This window comes from Rhineura floridana, chromosome 15, assembly GCF_030035675.1.
Source record: "Rhineura floridana isolate rRhiFlo1 chromosome 15, rRhiFlo1.hap2, whole genome shotgun sequence".
Classification (NCBI taxonomy): Eukaryota; Metazoa; Chordata; class Lepidosauria; order Squamata; family Rhineuridae; genus Rhineura; species Rhineura floridana.
This window is the reverse complement of record NC_084494.1, coordinates 5,260,215-5,281,957: the sequence shown is the minus strand read 5'-3', so window position 1 is coordinate 5,281,957 and position 21,743 is coordinate 5,260,215. Positions and strand designations below refer to the sequence as shown.

The window sequence follows — 21,743 nt, the reverse complement described above, 5'->3', positions numbered from 1 at the left end:
GGAGAAATTTCATCAGTCAAAAAAAAAAAATGTTCTGACTGATTTATATCTGAATAAGCTTCTTTTGAGGCGGGAGCCCGTCCCAAAAGCAGGCACAAGCGAAGTCACCCTTCCCGGAAGTCCCATGGTCTCAGCCACTTTCCTGATTGCCATTCTTAAAACCACGAAAACAAAAATTATTTCAGCCACAATTGGGTTAATATTCCAGGCTTGATGACATCACAGTGTAGACAGTACAGCCTGCCTTATCTCTTATATGTTCAGGAATACAAAACAAATTTAGTTCCCAGCTTCAAAACAGTTAGTGGTGTCGTGAACAAGTAGATTCGTCAAAATGAAATAGACCAAAAAGAAAATAGTCCCGGACATATAATACTCCAAAGTTCATAAATCAAATTTATTTATTTTTTTCCCCTCCTCGAAATAGAAATCCCTCTTCCGTTTGTATCTTTAGAATGCACTTCCAGGCCAGCTTTTTGCAATAAAAACAAAGATAAGCTTTTTCAATTTCTTTCCTCCTTAATTTCGTGAATAAAAGAGAAGAGTTATAACTCACCCAGAAATTCTTTATAGCTGATTCATTGACAAATCTCTTTTTGCTGCAACAATTTAAACCAAGTGAAAAAAAACAGAAAGAAGGATGCTTGCCTGTTAAAGTCCATTTTTCTTTGAAGAAAAGATAAACGTGTCGCTTAATCAGTTAGAGCTTGTTGGAAGTCCGTCCGGCATTGTTGGCTGAACCTTCTCTCATAAATTAATGAAATCCAGTCCTCCCAACAAAAACAGGCTTTTGTGGTTAATCTCTATGTTTCTCCCTGCCCGGGAGAAAATCTTTACCAGTCAAAAAGAACGTTCTGACTGATTTTAACACTGAAAAAGCTTCTTCTGAGACGAGAGCTCATCTCAAAAAGCAGGCACAAGCGAAGTCACCCTTCCCGGAAGTCAGCAAACGGCACTTTAGAAGTCACCCTACACATTACAAGTGCCAATTTGGGAAGCAAAAACAACTAGCTGCAGCCTGTGGGCAACTGCTTTGTGAGGAGTTTGGCTCTCTCAACGGGTTTGATGCTCCTCAGGTAGAAAATTTTTCCAATGCAATGCCATCAAGTCACCAGATGATGGTAGTATTGATCAGCGAGTTAAGATTCAGCTCCTTAAACAATCTGTTTGCCGCCCCCATTGAGGCTACTGCAAATCACACCGGGGCGCTTCCAGACTATCACTCATTTGGGGTGGGATTCAATCGCATCTGGGCAAATTCTGGTTGTGCAATTAGAAGCTGATTTGGAGTTCCTGTGAAACAGACTCACTTCATCAAAAGATTGTGCTTTTTGCAATAAGAAATTACACTGGAAAGTGTGGGATAACCACTTGATGCAACACTGTCTAATCTCCCCACGAACACAAGCAAACCTGGATGAATACTCATTACACAGGTGACCTCCTCTAATCTCTCTGCAAACACTTCAGTCTGTATGCTCATTAAACAGGTCTTGAAGCAACCCCAAAAAGCCCCAAACCAAAGCAGCAACATTAAAAGTAATATCTCATATTTAGGACCATCTACGGTTCTCAGTGTGTGGAGGGTAAGCTTTTGAGTTCCTCACAATCTTTCTTCAGGCTGAATGCCAAAAAGAAAATCAAATGAGAGCAAAACCCAATTTGGGGGTGGGGTGGAATTTTGCCCTGCGGGGAGTTTGTTCCTGAAATGACATTGGAGGCAGTTTGTGCAGATGAACAGGATTAAGAATGTGCCAAGTGGAAAAGATCCCAAGTTTCAGAGAGGTCCAAAAATGCAGATGTCTTTAGATTATGACTGTTTTCCTGTGTATCACTGTGTTAATTAATTAATGGTTATTGATATGGTCCTAGTTTATATGCATGTTTACTCTGAAATAAATTGACACCATGGGCCACCTGAATGGAGCTTGCAGGTCACTGCAAGCCAGGGGTTCCCAAATTGTGGTCCATGGGCCACCAGTGGTCTGTGAGCTTCATTCTGATAGCCCACGGCCAGCAAGTCTGTGGATTTGTGGTTGAAGATGGGAGATGCCATGTCCATCACTTTAAATATTCATTCTGGTTTTTAGTTATATTGTTAGTGCTTTTCTTATTTCTTACATTGTATTTTTTGTATTACAATTTTAATTCTATGGAATGCAAGAAATACAATACATAAGACATAAAAGACGCAATACAAATACAATGAAAAATCATACAGCCTCTAGCACAGCACATGACGATGGCTACAGCAGGCAGAAACATAGTTAAGTGGTCTGCCAAGACACTCAGTAGGCCATGGGGGAAAATGTTTGGGAGCCAGTGCTCTGCTGTCCACTAACCAACCCGGGGAAATAGCAGCAAAGCCAGGGGCAAGCTGCTCACCTCATGCAGAGGCAGGGACCCTTTTTCAGGTTCCATTCCCTCATGGGCAGCCTTCTGGAGGCTGTTACTGGTGGTGGGCAGGGCCAGACGCAAAAGTGGATAGAGAAATGGTTGTGAATCTTACCTTTGTACACAGGGGTGTAGTCGTCCAGGGTCTCAGGGGATCTCAGACCTCTTACTTTTTTGGGAGCAGGGTCCCTATGTCTCCATCATGCTATGAGACGATGAGGATGAAAGGGGAGCATGTTAGCCACTGAGAAGAGTCTTCTAACATGCTCCCTTGTCCTTTCCTGCTGATTGGAGCCAATCAGAGTGGAAGGTGGTGAGTCAGCCACTGAGAGGACTCTTTTCAGTAGCTAACACTCTCCCCTTTCATGCTGAACGGCTCCTAGGGACATCTGTTGTTGTGGGAGAAGGCATTAACAAAGATCTCATTCTCAATCCAGCAGCAAAAAAGGGGTTGTGGCTTTAACTACCATGAAGGGAGCCTGCACTTCTGAATTTGCCACTACACTACTGTTTGTACAGTAGGTTACACTGCAGCCATGCAAAAACCAGAGTTCTCCACATATACACCCCACTCTTTCCAGCCTCCTTCCAGGCAAGCAAGAAACATTATCTCCGTTCAAGACCACGTTCCAATCAGGCAAAAGCCCTCAAGGAGGGTCTGGCCTGTGGAAGGGGCAAACAGCGAGGCCTGGAGCGCCCCGTGTGGCCCCTGGGCTTGAGGTTCCCCATCCAGGGCCTCAGGGAAAAACCACAGACGTAGACACTGGTACAAAGCCACCAAACTGCTATTTGCTGGAAAAGGATTGGCTACTGGGGGAGAGGGAGCAGAGGATGGATGTCAGAGTGGCCAGGGGAACAAGTGATATTTACAGTGACGGGAGTAGCAGGGTGGGCAGTGGGCTGCCTCAGGGTGAGGGGCTCCCCATGCCTAGCACAGCTGGTGAGGGCAGCTGTGCTGTCTCCATCACTTGGATGTGGTTGGCCAGCCACCCACCTGCTGTGACTCCTGGCAGAAAAGGAGCATTGCTGGCTCAGCATTGCTGGCTCAGGACCTGTTGAGTGCGGCCTGGAGAGCCGGCAATTGCTGCCCCTTATGTGGCAACTCCATCCACTGGCCGAGGGAATTTCACTGGAGGCTTCTCCCCCTACACAGACCTGCTGAGATCCTACGCAGCTGGCTACTCAACCAGGTTGCTGCTTTCACAAGAGCCGCTGCCCTAGAGGGTGACCCTGACCAAAGAAGACATGAAACCACAACACATCACCCCTCTGGTGTTGCCCACCAAGAAACATGTCATGAGATCAGGAGAGGGAGAGGAGAAGCTGGTGGTGGAGGGAAATACAGGAAACATGGGGTGCTCCCCCAGCCCCAGCCCAGCCCTGCGTGCAGGAAAATGCTGCTCCTTCCAGCCCATTTCACAATCCCAGGGGAGAGGAAAGGTGCCTTCTCCTGTTTAAGCTCAGCTGCACCAGGGGGCAGCAACATCAGCAAAGTGCTGCCTATGGCCTCTGCTGTAGCCTCGCACAAGGGCAAGCATCCCCCTTATCTCTGATTCCCCCCCCCCGCCATGCCACAGGGAAGGGAGGGGCTAATGGCATTGCATGAAATGGGCTGGACAAGTGTGCCAAGCAGAACATGCTGACCGCTGAAGGGGGCTCACTTCCCCCTTCCACCCAAGGATGGGGCCACCAAGTCTGTGTGTGCATCTGCGCACTGATGCACAGGGGGGCTGAATGCAGCACTCTCACAACAGGAGGGATGCTGAGGGCCCTAGAAACTGGAGGGGTGATCTGGGGGACCAGCCTCCTCCCTCTGGGAGCTTTGCCTGAAGCTCTGTTCTTTCCCTCCCTCAATCTGCAGGCATGCAAGCAGCCAAGGTTCATCAGAAAGGCCATCCTACCCCTCCAATGGGGACCAGATCTGGGTGAGTGCTGCTGCACCCTTTCCGCTCCCGCCCTACAGCCAGAAGCAGGTCCAGCATCCTATTAATATGATCACATTGTCCTGAGAGTTGCTGCTATTGCGGCCATGGGGTGTGTGAGGGGGTTGCCTATTGCACCTGCTGCTCCTCTGCTGGCTGCTTTTGCCCCGTTGGGGTGTCCCTGCTGGGGAAAAGTGGCCTGGTGTCACTACTACCCTCACTGCCACTGTTGACCAACTGTGGCAATGGGGTGGGAGAGATGGTGGGCCTCCTTTGGCGTCAGCAGCGTGGTGAGCTGTGGTGCCCACCTTCTGCAACAGCAGTGAGCCAAGTGGCTGTAGGGAGAAGGGTGAGAAAAGGCCCTGAAGGGGCTCAGCTGTGATGCACCTGCAGGGTCCACCCCACCCTGGTCAGGCCCCCTGCCCCTCACCTGTATGCTGCTGATCCCACGGTTGGAGCATCAAGTCACAGAAAGTGGGCGATCAGCACCAGGAGCCCTGTGATATTCCCTGTGAAAGGCCCTTTGCTTGGCGTCCACCAACAATGAAGCTGCCTGGAGCCTTGTTTTTGTGGTCCTTCCGGCTCAGACCCCTCCCCAGCCCTCTGCATTCAGGGCTGCGAAACTCCCCATCTGGACTCGTAGGACCTCTAGACCCAATCGTAGGCCGTGTCCCCCAGGTTTCGGCCTTTGCCAGACACATTCTGGGGCCACCTAAGGCAACGAGGTCAGCAGACCGTTCCAGCAGCAATGTGCTTGATCATGCCACCTCAGGACATCCTGAAGGCACAGGGTGGTCCTCGTCTTGGGGGACATTCCTCTGGGCTGCCCTTTTTGCTACAGCTTGCCCTCTGGTGGACTCCTGTCCCCAACAGCCCTGCCGTGCCTGGTGGACCCTCATCCTCTTGCTTCCCATCCCAGATTGTCATAGCACAGGCTCCCGTTGCCCACTCCCCTCGGCCCAGCAACCTGAGGACCAGGGGCACTCCCTCTGCCTCCCATGGCTGCTACTGGCTGACCCCCAGCCCCTGGAGAGGCGTCTCTGCTGGACTGTGATGCCATGTGGATCCTGGCCCTGGTACAATCCTGGCTCCTCCTCACCAACCAGTGGGATTTTGGGAACATCGTGTCCCAGTCAAAATTGGGTGTGGGCTGTGTGTAATCATAATGTGTTTAGCCCAGGTAGTACTTGAACCAATGATCCTGGGAACATGTTTGCACATTCTTTGAGCGTATCCACAACTATCTCCTGTTTAGCAGGAAAGAAAGAAAAAAATACCGTGTGGGTTTGAACCAGCAACCTCCTGCCTACTTCTCTGCCTGCTTTGCAGACTGTACATGAACCAGTAACCTCCCTGGTGTATCTATGGCTACTTTAACAGACAGTACTACACGGCTCCTTTGGCGGTGCTGGTGGTGCTGCCTCGTCCTCTGTGTTTCTTGCCTGTTGTGGGTGTGGTGACATGACAAACATGGCCCCAGGGCGGCCTGCACAGATTGGCTCCCTCTGTCTGTGGGTGGCATCAGCAGCACAGTCCCTGATTGGTGGGCATGTCTGCCATCTTTGCACCGGTTTTATGCTTTCTGGTGGTGTGTTTTTCCCTGACCCATCTGGGCTGAGCATGCATTTGGAGCAGCAGCATAGCTGTGGTCATACAGTAGCATGAATGGACTGCTTTCAAGTCGATTCTGACTTATGGCGACCCTATGAACAGGGTTTTCATGGTAAGCGGCATTCAGAGGTGGTTCTACCATTGCCTTCCTCTGAGGCTGAGAGGCAGTGACTGGCCCAAGGTCACCCAGGGAGCTTCATGGCTGTGCGGGGATTCGAACCCTGGTCTCCCAGGTCGTAGTCCAGCACTCTAACCACTACACCACACTGGCTCTCACAGTAATACTACAGCTTAATTTCAGTCCTATAACATGTAAGCGAGACTGCCTCTGAGCATGTGCAGAGAATCTGCTTTGTGGTTATGCCTGAGTTGCCAAGTGCTTCCAGACAGGAAAATGGAAAGCTGCCTTACACTCAGTCAGACCGTTGGGCCATCCAGCTCAGTACTGTCTACACTGACAGGCAGCAACTCTTCAGGTTTTCAGGCAGGTGATTTCTCTCTGCCCTACCTGGAGATGCCACTGGGGATTGAACCTGGGCCCTTCTAGATGCAGAGAGTATGCTCTGCCACTGAGCTAGGGCCCTTCCCCAAGATGGGGACTTAATTTGAAAACAGGTTATTACTGAGCTATTGCAAGGGGCCATTGCCAATGGGTTTGTTTTTACCTAGTGGATTTTGACCAGAAAAGGTACATCTGCCCATATGAACCTCAGCCTCCACTAGCTCATCCATCCTTTTGGAGAAACTGTGTGTCTTTGGGAGGGTCGTGATTTATGTTGGCTTCAGCATTTTCCTCCCTCTTTTTCTCTTCTTATTGTTACTTGCTGACTAAGGCTGCAATCCAATACCCATTTAGCTGGGAGTCAGCCCCATTGAACCCGATGGAGCTTACTTCTGAGTAGACATGCATTGGATTGCAGCCTAGATGTCCTTGAGGACAGGTGTTTTGTTACTTCCTAATGCTATTTGTTCTCTATGTACGGATGTGAAAGTTGGACAGTGAAAAAAGCAGGTAAGAGAAAAATCAACTCGTTTGAAATGTGGTGTTGGAGGAGAGCTTTGCGCATACCATGGACCACAAAAAAGAAAAATAACTGGGTGTTAGATCAAACTAAACCAGAACTGTCACTAGAAGCTAAAATGATGAAACTGAGGTTATCATACTTTGGACACATAATGAAAAGACATGATTCAGTAGAAAAGACAATAATGCTGGGAAAAACAGCAGGGAGTAGAAAAAGAGGAAGGCCAAACAAGAGATGGATTGATTCCATAAAGGAAGCCACAGACCTGAACTTACAAGATCTGAACAGGGTGGTTTATAACAGATGCTCCTGGAGGTCACTGATTCATAGGGTTGCCATATGTTGTAGTCGACTTGAAGGCACATAACAACAACAACAATGCTATTTGTACTATAATGTTAGGAGGGTTCATGTCTTTTTGTATTGCTCTTTCTCCCTTTTTGATCTGTTTATTGTATTTGTATATATTTTCAATGATTTTTTTTTAAAAAAAGAAAAATCTGGATCAAATTGGTGTGGGGAGTGAATACGTGCTGGTATTTTGATGCCAAATGTGTGTGTGGACACTGCAATTAAAAAAGAGAAGCATACATCAAGAACAGTAGTGTGGTGGCAAATGCAGAAGTGCAGGGTTCCTTCATGTTAGTCACAGCCACACCTCCCCTTTTCTGCAGCTTGGTTGAGAATCAGAACCTTGTTAACGCCTTCTCCCACAACAACAGATATCCATAGGAGCCAATGAGAATGAAAGGGGAAAGTGTTAGCTGCTGAGAAGAGTCTTCTCCTGGCAGACTTGCCTCCTTTCACTCTGATTGGTTCCAATCAGCAGGAAAGGACAAGGGTACATGCTAAAAGACTCTTCTCAGTGGCTAACACAATCCCCTTTCATACTGATTGTCTCATAGGATGCTGAAGACATAGGGACTCTGCTCCCAGAAAAGGAAAGGGTCTAAGACATTTAATTGGGTGTTAGAACAAATTAAACCAGAACTGTCACTAGAAGCTAAAATGATGAAACTGAGGTTATCATACTTTGGAGTTGGACACATGATGAGAAGACATGATTCACGACAATAGACAATAATGCTGGGAAAAACAGAAGGGAGTAGAAAAAGAGGAAGGCCAAACAAGAGATGGTTTGATTCTATAAAGGAAGCCACAGACCTAAACTTACAAGATCTGAGCAGGGTGGTTCATGACAGATGCTCTTGGAGGTCACTGATTCATAGGGTCGCCATAAGTCATAATCGACTTGAAGACACATAACGACAGCAACAAATGGAATCACCCACGGTTGGCAACTCTTATTTACCTGAGACTAGAGACGGGTCGGAGACACACACACCGGAACAGCTGCAGGAGCAGCTGCTTCCCCATCGCCGGCTGGCAGCAAGGTGGGCCAACATGACCCGCTCATTCTGGGCGGAGCGGACAGGCGCCCCGCTACCTGCCCCCGCCCCTTTCGCGAAGCGAGCGCTCCTAATTGGTTTGGTTTCTGGCGCGGGCGGGGCACAAGGCTCTCCCCTCCCAGACGCGATATAAGGGAGCGGGCGAACAATGCGTCTGGATCCGGGCTGGGTCGCTTTGGCGGTGGGAAAGAAGAGACGCCGTAATTTCAGACGGGGACGGTCGTCTGCGCGCGGAGCTGCAGGCGCGGTGCGCTCAGGTGAGCTCAGGGCTGCCCGCCCGACGCAGAAAGGCGAGGGTGCAGCGCCTGCCGTGCGCGCAGAGCGGGCGGCTGAGGTCCGCTCCGCCGGGGCTGGCTGACTGGCGCGATACCCGGGAGCGCGCGCCCTCGACCCCAGCGGGGCTGCCTTGCGAGTCGACGCGAGCTCCGGCTGGCCCAGTAACTCTCCCGTCGGGCGCAGGACTCGCCATGGAACTGGACCCGCTACCGTCGCAGCCCTACTTCTACGACCACCACGAGGCGCAAGGCGAGGAGTTCCACCGCTCCAGCGCGCCCAGCGAGGACATCTGGAAGAAGTTCGAGCTGCTGCCCAGCCCACCCGCCTCGCCTCTGCCGCCGGGCCCCGCCGAGGACGCGGGCGCCGACTACCTGCTGGAGTCCGGCGGGCTGCTGGACAACCTGAGCGCCTTCGTCCTCCGCGACTGCATGTGGAGCGGCTTCTCGGCCCGCGAGCGCCTGGAGAAAGCCATGGGCGAGAAGCTGGCCGCCAAGCCGCTGCCGGCGCCGCCGCCGCCTCAAGCGCCGCACGACTCCGGGCTGGGGGGCGAGTGCGTGGCACCGGGCGCCGTCTTCGCCTGGCCCGCCGCGGTGACCGACGGCAAGTTCCCGGCCTCCTCGGGCTCGGAGAGTCAAAGCGACTCGGGTAAGGCCGGGGAGTGGGGAGTCGCGCGGGCTGGCGGACGCGGGACCGGGCGCTCGCTCGCTCTAATTCCCGTGACCGCCGCCCCCTTTTCCAAGCAGAATTGAGCCTTCGGGATCCCCCGTGGAGGGAAGCTGACTCTTAAAAAGTCTCTACGCTGCTGCTCGCAGGCTGGCGCCCCGTCTGCGCAAGAGCTTCTACTTTCGTGGGGAAGTTTGCGCTGGCCTCCCAGCCCAACTTTCCAAGGCTGTTGGGGCTTGCATAACTTGCTGAGCCCAACCCCTCTTGCCGCCGCCTTGCAGCGCTCCCAATTTAGCACCCTCCAGCACAGCTGGGGTGCCTCACACAAGAACAACAACAAAAAGGAAAAGCGCGCAGTACTTGCACAATCTCCTCCCCCCTTCAGTGGGTTGGGGGGGGAAGGGGAGACAAGGCAGAACATTTCTTGAACTGTTGCATTTTAGCAGAGTGAACTTCTCCAAAGTTTCCTGGCTCCTCTAGAGAGTTATGAACACAACCAGGAAACTAAGCAATAGACTTGTGCCTGAGGCGGGGTACAGGGTGGCACTGTTAATGTGGCAGGCTTCCGATTGGAGTCCAGGGGTTGCCACTGTGCAGCTGTAACACGCAGTAGTAGAGTGGCAAATTCAGAAGTGCAGGGTCCTTTCTTGTTAGTCATAGCCCCTCCCCCTGGGGTTGAGAATGAGATCCTCGCTAATGCCTTCTCCCACAATACAGAGCCAATGAGCAGGAAAGGGGGGAGCGTTAGCTACTGAGAAGACTCCTCTCAGTGGCTGATTCATCTCCTTTCACTCTGATTGGCTCCAATCGGCAGGAAAGGTCAAGGAAGCAGGTTAGAAGCCTCTGCTCAGTGGTGAAGATGCTCCCCTGTTGTGCTGATTGGCTCACAGGATGCTGGCAATACTGCGAACCTGCTCCCAAAAAAGTAAAGGGTCTAAGACACCCCTGCCAAGACCCTGGACGACTACATCCCTGGTAACAAGACAGCTCTGGAAGGATTTAAGATGGGAAATACTATAGACTTCATGATACCATTTTCTCTCTCACTGCCTGCCATCCATCCAGCGTTCAATGCTCTCTCAAAGCCATCTCCATGCAGGTTCTACAACTGAGGGAAGCCAACCATATAGTGCCTGGAATGGAGGTTCTGTGGCTTAACTGCACACATTTATTTGAGCAGAAAGTTAAGCATAACAAGAACATTAGGTGACGTGCAGCCACTACTTTGCTGCATGTGCCTCACTGGCTCAGTCTGGAGCAGCCTTCCCCAACCTGGTGCCCTCCAGATGTTTTAGACTGTTTCCCATCAGCCCCAGGCAGCACTAGATCTGGAGGGCCCCAGATTGGGGAAGCAAAAGTAATTTCCATAAGATGGCTAACACATAAGAACATAAGAAGAGCCTGCTGGATCAGGTCAGTGGCCCATCTAGTCCAGCATCCTGTTCTCACAGTGGCCAACCAGGTGCCTGGGGGAAGCCCGCAAGCAGGACCAGAGTGCAAGAACACTCTCCCCTCCTGAGGCTTCTGGCAACTGGTTTTCAGAAGCATGCTGCCTCTGACTAGGGTGGCAGAGCACAGCCATCATGGCTAGTAGCCATTGATAGCCCTGTCCTCCATGAATTTGTCTAATCTTCTTTTAAAGCCGTCCAAGCTGGTGGCCATTACTGCATCTTGTGGGAGGAAATTCCATAGTTTAACTATGCGCTGAGTAAAGAAGTACTTCCTTTTGTCTGTCCTGAATCTTCCAACATTCAGCTTCTTTGAATGTCCACGAGTTCTAGTATTATGAGAGAGGGAGAAGAACTTTTCTCTATCCACTTTCTCAATGCCATGCATAATTTTATACACTTCTATCATGTCTCCTCTGACCCGCCTTTTCTCTAAACTAAAAAGCCCCAAATGCTGCAACCTTTCCTCGTAAGGGAGTCGCTCCATCCCCTTGATCATTCTGGTTGCCCTCTTCTGAACCTTTTCCAACTCTATAATATCCTTTTTGAGATGAGGCGACCAGAACTGTACACAGTATTCCAAATGCGGCCGCACCATAGATTTATACAATGGCATTATGATATCGGCTGTTTTATTTTCAATACCTTTCCTAATTATCACTAGCATGGAATTTGCCTTTTTCACAGCTGCCGCACACTGGGTCGACATTTTCATCGTGCTGTCCACTACAACCCCGAGGTCTCTCTCCTGGTCGGTCACCGCCAGTTCAGACCCCATGAGCGTATATGTGAAATTAAGATTTTTTTGCTCCAATATGCATAATTTTACACTTGTTTATATTGAATTGCATTTGCCATTTTTCTGCCCATTCACTCAGTTTGGAGAGGTCTTTTTGGAGCTCTTCGCAATCCCTTTTTGTTTTAACAACCCTGAACAATTTAGTGTCATCAGCAAACTTGGCCACTTCACTGCTCACTCCTAATTCTAGGTCATTAATGAACAAGTTGAAAAGTACAGGTCCCAATACCGATCCTTGAGGGACTCCACTTTCTACAGCCCTCCATTGGGAGAACTGTCCGTTTATTCCTACTCTCTGCTTTCTGCTTCTTAACCAATTCCTTATCCACAAGAGGACCTCTCTTATTCCATGACTGCTAAGCTTCCTCAGAAGCCTTTGGTGAGGTACCTTGTCAAATGCTTTTTGAAAGTCTAAGTACACTATGTCCACTGGATCACCTCTATCTATATGCTTGTTGACACTCTCAAAGAATTCTAATAGGTTACTGAGACAGGACTTTCCTTTGCAGAAGCCATGCTGGCTCTGCTTCAGCAAGGCTTGTTCTTCTATGTGCTTAGTTAATCTAGCTTTAATAATACTTTCTACCAGTTTTCCAGGGACAGAAGTTAAGCTAACTGGCCTGTAATTTCCGGGATCCCCTCTGGATCCCTTTTTGAAGATTGGCGTTACATTTGCCACTTTCCAGTCCTCAGGCACGGAGGAGGACCCGAGGGACAAGTTACATATTTTAGTTAGCAGATCAGCAATTTCACATTTGAGTTCTTTGAGAACTCTCGGGTGGATGCCATCCGGGCCCGGTGATTTGTCAGTTTTTATATTGTCCATTAAGCTTAGAAATTCCTCTCTCGTTACCACTATTTGTCTCAGTTCCTCAGAATCCCTTCCTGCAAATGTTAGTTCAGGTTCAGGGATCTGCCCTATATCTTCCACTGTGAAGACAGATGCAAAGAATTCATTTAGCTTCTCTGCAATCTCCTTATCGTTCTTTAGTACACCTTTGACTCCCTTATCATCCAAGGGTCCAATTGTCTCCCTAGATGGTCTCCTGCTTTGAATGTATTTATAGAATTTTTTGTTGTTGGTTTTTATGTTCTTAGCAATGTGCTCCTCAAATTCTTTTTTAGCATCCCTTATTGTCTTCTTGCATTTCTTTTGCCAGAGTTTGTGTTCTTTTTTATTTTCTTCATTTGGACAAGACTTCCATTTTTTGAAGGAAGACTTTTTGCCTCTGAGAGCTTCCTTGACTTTGCTCGTTAACCATGCTTAACCATGTTAACATGGTTCTAGCAAAAGAGTTGCTGCTATTCTGCTCGTTTGGGGAGGCATGTGGGGAGAGAATGTGTGAACTGGATCATAAATGCCACTGGAATACCATTGGAACACTCCTGGCTAGAGGCCTGCCTCTCTGTTCCTTCAGATCTCCAAGGAGCATCTTTCACAACCTGTCCCTCCCCCAACCCCATCCAGTTTGTTCTGATGCTGATCTGTTCTCTGTGTTTTTGTAAATCTTAAGTTTTTTAATGTGTTCCTTCCATGTGTATTTATGTCCATCATTTGCACATCTGCTCAAAGAATCATAGAACAGCAGAGTTGGAAAGGGTCTTTAAGGCCACTGAGTCCAACCCCCTGGTTGATGTAGGAAATCCAAGGGAAAGGTACTCATTTGTAGGCAAGCAACAGAATTAGGTAAGGGATGTTTCTGTATTCACAAACTGCAGGGACATCTTTAGGAGCAGTCTGCATTGTTGAGCCTCTATAGCAGCCTTTGCCAAGCGTTTGGACTACAACTCCCATCAACCCTGCAAATTGTGCTCAGGAGTAACATTGCTAATAATAAACTCTCTGTGTGTGTGTGTGGGGGGGGTTATCCCTTGAAATATTGACAGCCTTGAAACAGGCACACTTTCCAATACTCTGGTCTTGTTGGTCATCCTTGTTGGGTTCAGTCAATGGGTAAGTAAGTAGTGACCTGCTTATGACTCGTTACATGGCCTGAATAGGGGCTAGGCTGAGAAACAAAGGGGGTATGAGATTTAATTACATTAGGAGAGGCAATTTCTAAAGAGGCTTAATCACAATTAACAAAAGGGGTGGGGAATATTATTGATTTATTTAATCGGGCTCCTGTGCTGACTTGGACTTTTCACCCCATCAACATCCAGGCTCCTTCTTCAGATGCAGTCACGAGACTTCCGGGACAAAAAGCAACAGATGCAACCTTGCGTGTGCGCGCTCTCTCTCTGTCTCTCTCTCTGACTGCCAGGGAGGGATGGAGGATAGGCGACAGCAGCATTCCTACTGTTGGCTGATTGCCAGGATGCTTGGAGGTTGCGCTTGCCAGCCAGTCACACTTCTTTTATTAGTGGGGACATGCTGATTGTTTGCCCAATGACAGTTTTCAAAGGGGAACACTTCAAAATGCAAGGTGTGTGCGTGGCTGTTAACATAGCTGGCCCATGTTCTGTATGTTTGTGTTTTTCTTTTCAAAGTTGGGCAGGCAGAAACAAGGCTCCGACAACTCGGTAAGAGGCGCCAAGGTGTTGTGTGGTGCAGATGAGAACTTCTGTGGAGGGCTGGAAGGATGTGGGGCGCAAGCCCTACTGAAAGTGAGCCTTCTACGGGAGACCTTCCTGTGCCCCACAGGATCCAAGAGAAGGAGCAAGGGTGGGTGCCTACCATGTACCCTGCTGCTTCTGTGAGTCTGCATTTACCAAGGACGGAATGTCCGGCGCATTGGTAGTGAAGACACTGACTGCTGACTTCTGCTAAACCAGACTTCCCCAACCTGGTGCCCTCCAGGCCTTTTGGACTACAGCTCCCATCAGTGCCAGCCAGCATGTGCTGACTTGACAGAAGCAGTGCAGTTCTTCCCACCTACACAGTTGAAGAGCACAAGTTTCCCCTGCCCCCATGTGTGAAGGGAGGTTCTTTTCTGTAGAGCTGCTGCATTGGAGACTGAGTGGCTCTTACTGGCCCACCCTGATCTGTTCCAATGCTGACTGGGTTGCAGAGGTGGGGACACTGGTGGCCCTCTAGATGTTGTTAGATTCCGGCTGTCATCAGGGTCAGCTGGTGTGGCCAAAGCAGACTGGGGCTGGAGGGCCACAGGTTCCCCATCCCTGTGGTGTTGACTTTTCCTGTGTTCTGCTGCATGATGGGGGGGGAGGAGAAGAGAGGCGTTGCTTTTGGAAAAAGGAGGACAAGAACTTGCATGTAACCTGCTGTGTATCTTCATTCCTGAGGGCAAGCAAGACCCACTCTTAAAATGCTGGAGGCAAGCTTTGAATCACTCCAGCTGCTCAGGAGGCACAGCACCGAGTTCTGTTTAACGTGAAATTATTTTCATTGTGTGTTTATGTGAAAACGTTCCTCCTGTTTCTTGCTAGGTGTAACTTGCTCCACAGTGACCCTTGGTCAGTTTCTAGGGAAGATTTTCTGTGCAAACAGGCACAGGTTGCAATTTTAGGCATACAAGGCCCATTGTCCTCCGCAGAACCTAATTCCAAGTTGTCAAATATAGAGAAAGGATTTTCCTTTGGGAAAGCTGTTGCTGCTGTAAACCAGATGGCTGGGGTTGTTTGTTTTGCTCATGCAGACTTAATAGGGCTTCACTTGGGATGCTTGTCTTGATAACCTTTCCCCTTAAACTTCTTTCTAAAAACCTGACCAGTTTGCCTGAAGGATTTATAACTGATGTCTTTTGAAAGTTACCCAAACCTAATGGACCTTCTCTTTCATCCCCTTTCTGTATATTGGATGGGAAGAATGCGTCTCTTCCTAAATGGGATGTGGGGTGGGTGGGAATGGGACACTTTGAATAGGATTCACTACTTGTGAAAAGTAGCAAATCCGTCCTGAAGTGTGAAGCTGTAGGGGCAAAGGCCATCTCTCCCCACTTCATTTACAATTCCAGTGAACAATGAAGGAGCAGTGGGGGGGAGACAGAGAAGAGAGAGATGGAGCTTGAGCAGTAAACTTTGTTCCAGCCCAATGGTGATTGTTGCTCCCCTCCCCAGTCTTTTTGATTGGGGGGGGAGGGTAGGAATCCCTTGATGCTGGTATGGCCTTTTGTCCCTGACAATTGCCTTTGGGAGAAACACCTCTTTCCCTCCAGGAATACAAAGACAAAAATCTTCATTCCAGCACAATTGTTAACAAACTCTTGGGGACAAAAGTGTTCAGCTGTCCCTAGAATGGAGCTCACAATGCCAGATTTGCTCAGATAATTGCAATAGCATCAAGTCAGGTTGCTTGAGCCAGAGTAAATCAGGCTTCTAGCCCTTTTAGTAAATGCAGGAGGTCAAGAATTCAGTTTTTGCCTTGAAATTAAGGCAGCTTACTGGGTGAGATTTGAACCCAGAACCATGGCCAACACTTCATAGGAGTGAGCAATACGTAGATCAGAGTGTTGTAGCAAAGGGACTTGCAGATGATTGGGAAGGATTTCTCAGTTTGCAAGATTAAAACAAAAAGAACACCAGCCTGCCTTGACTGGCCTTGAGGTGATGACTTCTCTTTCATCTTTGTTATTCTTTACCTGCAAATTAATATTAATTGGTGGTGTTTGAAGCTCGGTTGGCCAGTTCTAGAGTATTGCGTATCTTTATATATTTAAACATTTGTTTAAATGTATTGCTGTTATCCTGCTCTTCAACCAAAAATGCTCTTGAGTGGTTTTACATAACATCAGTAAGAACAAGCAAGTCCCTGTCTTTAGGCTTACAATCTCAAAGGCTCAACACAAAAGGAAAAAGGGACGTGAAGGGAAGAGGAAAATAAGCAAACTCGGCCATCAGTTCTTAAAGCTGCATTGTAGTTTTCATCCCAGTATATGGCTCATGAAATGCCGCAGGAAACTGACTCTGCAGATGCATTCTGAATAACCACCCTCCCCTGCACTTCATCCCCATAGGTCCTAGCCCTTTCCTGCTTCAGCCTAGTCTCTGTGGTAGTTTCAGGCACCAAAGGAGACAAGGAGGAAGGTCGCCCGCCTGCTCTCACATGACACCGGTACCCCATCAGAAGGATTGGGCAGAGGGTCTCTCTGCTGATGCTGCAGAAGGCCATTTCACAGAATCCATGGCTAAGACAGAGCGGAAGACATTTGGTGGAGGTCCCCATTTCTTCATCATTATTGATTGATATTTGGGCAAACATTATCTTCTCTCTCTCTCTCTCTCTCTCTCTCTCTCTCTCTCTCTCTCTCTCTCTCTCTCTCTCTCTCTCTCTCTCTCTCTCTCTCGTGTGTGTGTGTTTCTTTTTGTAAATGCTCAGTTTGGGGCAGGGGGATTTAGTAGAGCTCTTTGTGTCTTTTTTAAAAGAAGTATTTCATGGCTCAGTTCTCGGAAGGTGATAACTTGCCCCAAATGTGGTGCTCCTGTGATGTGGTTGATGTTCGTTACCAGTTCCCAGATTCTTACTTGAAATGGAGCTGCATGAGCAGCCTCAATCAAGGGTTTTGTGCTTCTGAATCTCCTCTCTTATCATAAAATTAAAGCATTGGCTCTTTTTCAGGCTGCTCCTGCAGCTGTCTTTCAAATAAGGACCTGGGAACTAGCTCCAGACCCTTTGAAGCAATCCAGTTCTACTTGATACACACAGCTGGCTCTGAAGCTGAGCAGGTTGGGTCTAGTCAGTGAGATCGCCTTGGAACCTTGCTGCTCCTGCATGTATATGTGCCACTTTGATTTTCATGATGAGAGAAAGGCAGGGTATAAATCCAGTAAACAAGTAAATTGATTCTAGGGGCATGTTAGAAGTCAGATTTCTGCAATCAATGTACTCCAATGACACTTGGAGGGCATCATAACTCCAATCGTCCCTGTCCACACTGGCTGAGGTTGATGGGAGTTGTAGTCCAAAATATTTGAAGAGCACCAGATTGGGGAAGAGGATGCATTAAGCCAACATTTGTGTACTCCCCCCCCCCCAAAAAAAAGACTCATATGTGTTACCACCTAAAACAGCCTATGGTCATTGCCAAAGTTTAACTGATTGTTCTGTGTTTCCTTACGCAGAAGGGGAAGAAATTGATGTGGTGACAGTTGAGAAGAGGCAGTCACTAGGGGTGAGGAAGCCAGTCACCATCACTGTGCGAGCCGACCCCTTGGACCCATGCATGAAACGTTTCCACATCTCCATCCACCAGCAGCAGCACAACTATGCGGCCCGCTCACCCCCTGAGGCTTGCTCCCATGAGGCTGTCCTGGAAGAAAGCACCCAAGAGGAAGAGGAGGACAATGACCCTCATGGTTGCCACAGTGCACAGTCCCTAGGACAAGTGGCAGAAGCTTCCTCTCTTGAACCTTTCCTCCTGAAATCCGGGAGCGCTCCCAGCTCGGACAGTGAGGATGTGACCAAGCGGAAAAATCACAATGACTTGGAACGCAAGCGGCGCAACGACCTTCGCTCACGTTTCCTGGCGCTGAGGGACCAGGTGCCTGGTCTTGCAACCTGCCCCAAAACCCCCAAAGTGGTGGTCTTGAGCAAAGCTTCAGAGTATCTCCAGTCGCTAATCAGCACTGAACAGCAGATGGTTGCTGAGAAGAAGCTGCTAAAATTGCATCAGCTTCAGCTGTTGAAACGGATTTCGTACCTCAAGGGTGCACATTAGCTGCCAGGAACTCCATACTGCTGTCTAGGCTGATCTGCACTTTTTTATTTTTATGAACTTCAGTTCCCAGAATTCCAGACACTGTTTCCCCCGGTCCACTCTTATACAGCTGTGGTTGCTGGAGAATCTCCTCTGTTTTTACAGGAGTGATGGTGATCAGGGCATGTGTGTGTGTCTCTAACTACTCAGATTTCAGCTCCTACAGCGAAATGGTAGTTTCTACATGAGCTGAGTGGGCCTCTGTTCAGGCTGGGATCAGCACAAACTTGAGTGCCTCTCTAGAAGAGCGTATTGTGGAATGTACTTCACAACAGTTTCTGAAGGAGGGCCCTAAGTCAAGGATGGGCAAGGATGGACCTTGTGGTCATTTGTCCTGAGGGGCTTCCCTTTTTTACCCCAAGGTTGGATTGTAAACGCTGGCCATAGATATCTCTACATGGCACCTTTCCTCTCCAGGCTGTGTTTCTTGCTGTTGGACAAATCTCTTGTGCAATTTGCTCCTTTTTATAGTGCGTCAACTAACTCTACCCAATATTCTGTTGTCTTCCCCCTAGCACACTCCCTGCCCTGTGTTCCATGTTGTTCAGGATCTAGAGCTCTTTTCCCCCATGGACTTTATTAGAGGTGAATTTTTAAATGCTCCCTCCAGTAACCTTCAAAGGCTTCGGTGTTGGCTGAGGCTGATGAGAGCTGTAGTCCAAAACATCTGGAGGGCACCTGGTTGGAAAAGGCTGCTTTGTGCTGAGAGTTACTTCACAGTTGACGTTTGGAGGCAGCCTGGATTTAGCTTGAGATCTGCAGCAAGACACGTCCTCAGGCTGAGATCAGAGCCTTTAATGCCCGAGATGGGGGGGGGGGAATTAACGGCAGCCTAAGTAAAACTTGGCATAATACATTTGGAAGTAGATTCATTTCAATGGGATTAATTCAGAAGACCTTCAAGTAGATTGTGCCCAAGTGTGAGACCTGATGTGAGTCTTCCTCCATCACCCTTAAAGAGTGGCCAGTATCTGCTCTCAAGGGTACTTGCCCAGCCTGAGATGAGGGTGAGTAGGACTTTCTCACAAGGGCTATTAGAGGCTTTTTGTCTGTGTTTAAGACAAATGGCATCCCCAAGCTCTTTCACTGGAAATGCACTGAGATCACCTTAGATTTCATTTACCTCATTCCGATTTTTCCACTTTGGCAATGTGGCTGCTTAACTTTGATTTTGTATATCCTAGAATCCATTGTCGTGACTGCCTGATTCTTTATACTGGATGGCTTTAAAAAAAATACTGTATTTTTGTACTCCTTTTTTTAGAAGTTATTTGGTACAATATTCTCTGTCTTCTCCCAATGTTTAAAAAGATAAACACCTCCTCCTTTAACAGGGTTAGGGGGCTCCCTGTACTGCTTGTAGATGGGATGGTTCAAACTTGAGATTCTATGGGGAAAAAATATCTCTGGTTTTTGCTGGCTGGGATGACCAGTTTGAGTGGGGTCTGGTCCTGACTTCCAAACTCCAAAGGTGAGAATATCAGAAGTCTTAAAGGTGTTTTAACTGCCTGAGGGAGACTCTTACCTTAAGTGGGAACCATGTAATTTCAACTGTCCCCAATAGATAAGGTTTCTACTGAAGATACACTGCTGATTCTTCTACTATGGGAAACCTTCCCTTGACAAGCACACACTCCCTTTCTCTGGAAACAAAAGGGCTGTGTGGATGTATTTTGGGGGAACTGTGCAGTGCACCATTAATGCATGTTTACTCACAGCTGAGTTCTACTGTGTCCAGTGGGGCTTACTCCCAGGAAACGCCCCCATGCATAAATAGGAGTGTTGGGGGTATGCTCTGGTTAGCCAGTTCCTTGAGAGCTTTTGTTGAGCTGGCTGGTGTTATCCCTCCGTCCCTCCCCTCTTTTATGCAGATTCTTCCCACCCATCCTCCTTTGTCTCTTGTGTAGGGCGAGGGCAGAGCTGGAGGTGATGGATGACCCTTTATCGTTGCTTGCACAGAGTTGGCGGGTGCAGACTGATCTCCCACAATGCATCAGGGGCTCCCTCAGGCGTTCCTTGACTGGCCCACTAGAGCTTCGATGCTGGGTGGTCAGGCTTAGCACTTTCTTTGTTACCTCACAATTCTTAAATAAATGAATTGCAAAAAGCACAGGCTTGTCTTGCTTTTTTCCCTCCCTTTTGAACCAAGAAATGGATGAGACGCTTATCTGAAAAGATACACCTGTCCAAGGGTTTCTGTGTAGTTGAATTCTTGTTTATATAGTTGATGTGGTGGTGGATTTGGGCAATATATTGGAAAAACAAAACTGGGGGCCGGGGTGCTGGCATGGCCTCTGAAGAAAGAGCATGGGAAGCAGATCCGTGGGAAGGCTCTCGTAGCCCGCAGCACAAACAGCTATTAAAAGTGCCTCTGTAGGTTGGAATTCTTTCTTTGCTGCTCTTGGTGTGCGATTCTTCTTTTCTTTTTAATCTGGGGCCTTGAGGAGGATTTTATAGTATTGTAACGATCTTGGGATAAGAAAAAGACATTGAGGCAAGACCATATTTTCAGCAGGGGCAGAAATTCTTATGTCTGAGATTATATAATTCACTGTATTTGTCCATCATCCCTCCTCCACTAGCCCTGAGGAGATGGACCAGCCCAAGTCTGAAGCACACTGACCCTCCCTCCCCATCTCTGGAAGTCCTTGCTCTGCCTGCTTTCCGCTTTCCTGTCTCACATATCATTCACATCATCAACAGTGCAGCTGAAATCTTCTCTTTGGTAGGAATTAATATACCCCAAATCTTTTGCTTCCCCTCAGATCTGGATCCAGTTCTCTGCAGAAAGCATCCATTTCTGTGTCTGCTTCCACCTCCAGCTACCCACCCACCCTGCAGTCAAAATGGGGACAAGGATTTCAGCACAGCCCATCAGGTGTGCTATAGCAGATTTCTTACATTGGCAGGGGGTTGGGCTAGATGACCTTTCATATCCCCTCAGTTCTATTAGGGTCATTCTGACTCTGCTTAACAGTCTCATTCAAAGGAGAATCCACCAATCTTTGAGGTTGACTTTTCCACTGTGAAACAGTTTACGTCATCAGGAAGTTCTTCCTTGTCTTTAGTCTTAAGCCAGTGGTTCCCAAACTGGTCTGCGACCTTTGTTCAAGTAGTTTGTCGCATGTCTGCATTAGATATTCATATTGATTTTTAATTGTATTTTATTGCTGCTTTTACCGTATTATGGTTTGAGTTCTATGGAATGCAGATTGCAATTCAAGAAAATCCAATATAAGAAACAAAGGAATAACATTACAATTAAAAATCATGCAGAGTGTGCGTGTGCGTGCGTGCGTGCGTGTGCGCGTGCGTGCGTGTGCGCGTGCGTGCGTGTGTGCGTGTGTGTGCGTGCGTGCGTGTGTGCGTGCGCGCGCACACTTTGGTTTAAATAATGTTTCTCTATTGGTTTGGGTTCTAACCCTCTGAAGCAACAGATGGTGCAAATTTGTTTTTTATGCGAAGAACATCATTATTTGAAGGGCTGTCATATCACCTTGTCTCTTCCCCAGGCTCTACATACCCAGTACTTTCACCCTTTCC

At 48.4% G+C, this 21,743-nt stretch overlaps 1 protein-coding gene across 1 annotated transcript; it reads left to right on the top strand.

Moving 5' to 3' along the window:
* Positions 1-8,528: 8,528 nt before the first annotated feature.
* On the top strand, positions 8,529-20,307 carry MYCL (MYCL proto-oncogene, bHLH transcription factor). The gene is made up of 2 exons (XM_061597347.1): positions 8,529-9,282; positions 17,566-20,307. The coding sequence occupies exons 1-2, from the start codon at positions 8,829-8,831 to the stop codon at positions 18,159-18,161; spliced, it is 1,050 nt and encodes a 349-aa protein (XP_061453331.1). The 5' UTR covers positions 8,529-8,828; the 3' UTR covers positions 18,162-20,307.
* Positions 20,308-21,743: the final 1,436 nt, after the last annotated feature.

Bases quoted from the DNA above. Each gene is read 5' to 3' on its own strand.
- MYCL (XM_061597347.1), top strand. From the start codon at position 8,829: ATGGAACTGGACCCGCTACCGTCGCAGCCCTACTTCTACGACCACCAC. The intron at 9,283-17,565 runs GTAAGGCCGGGG...TTCCTTACGCAG, and splicing joins GGAGAGTCAAAGCGACTCGG to AAGGGGAAGAAATTGATGTG.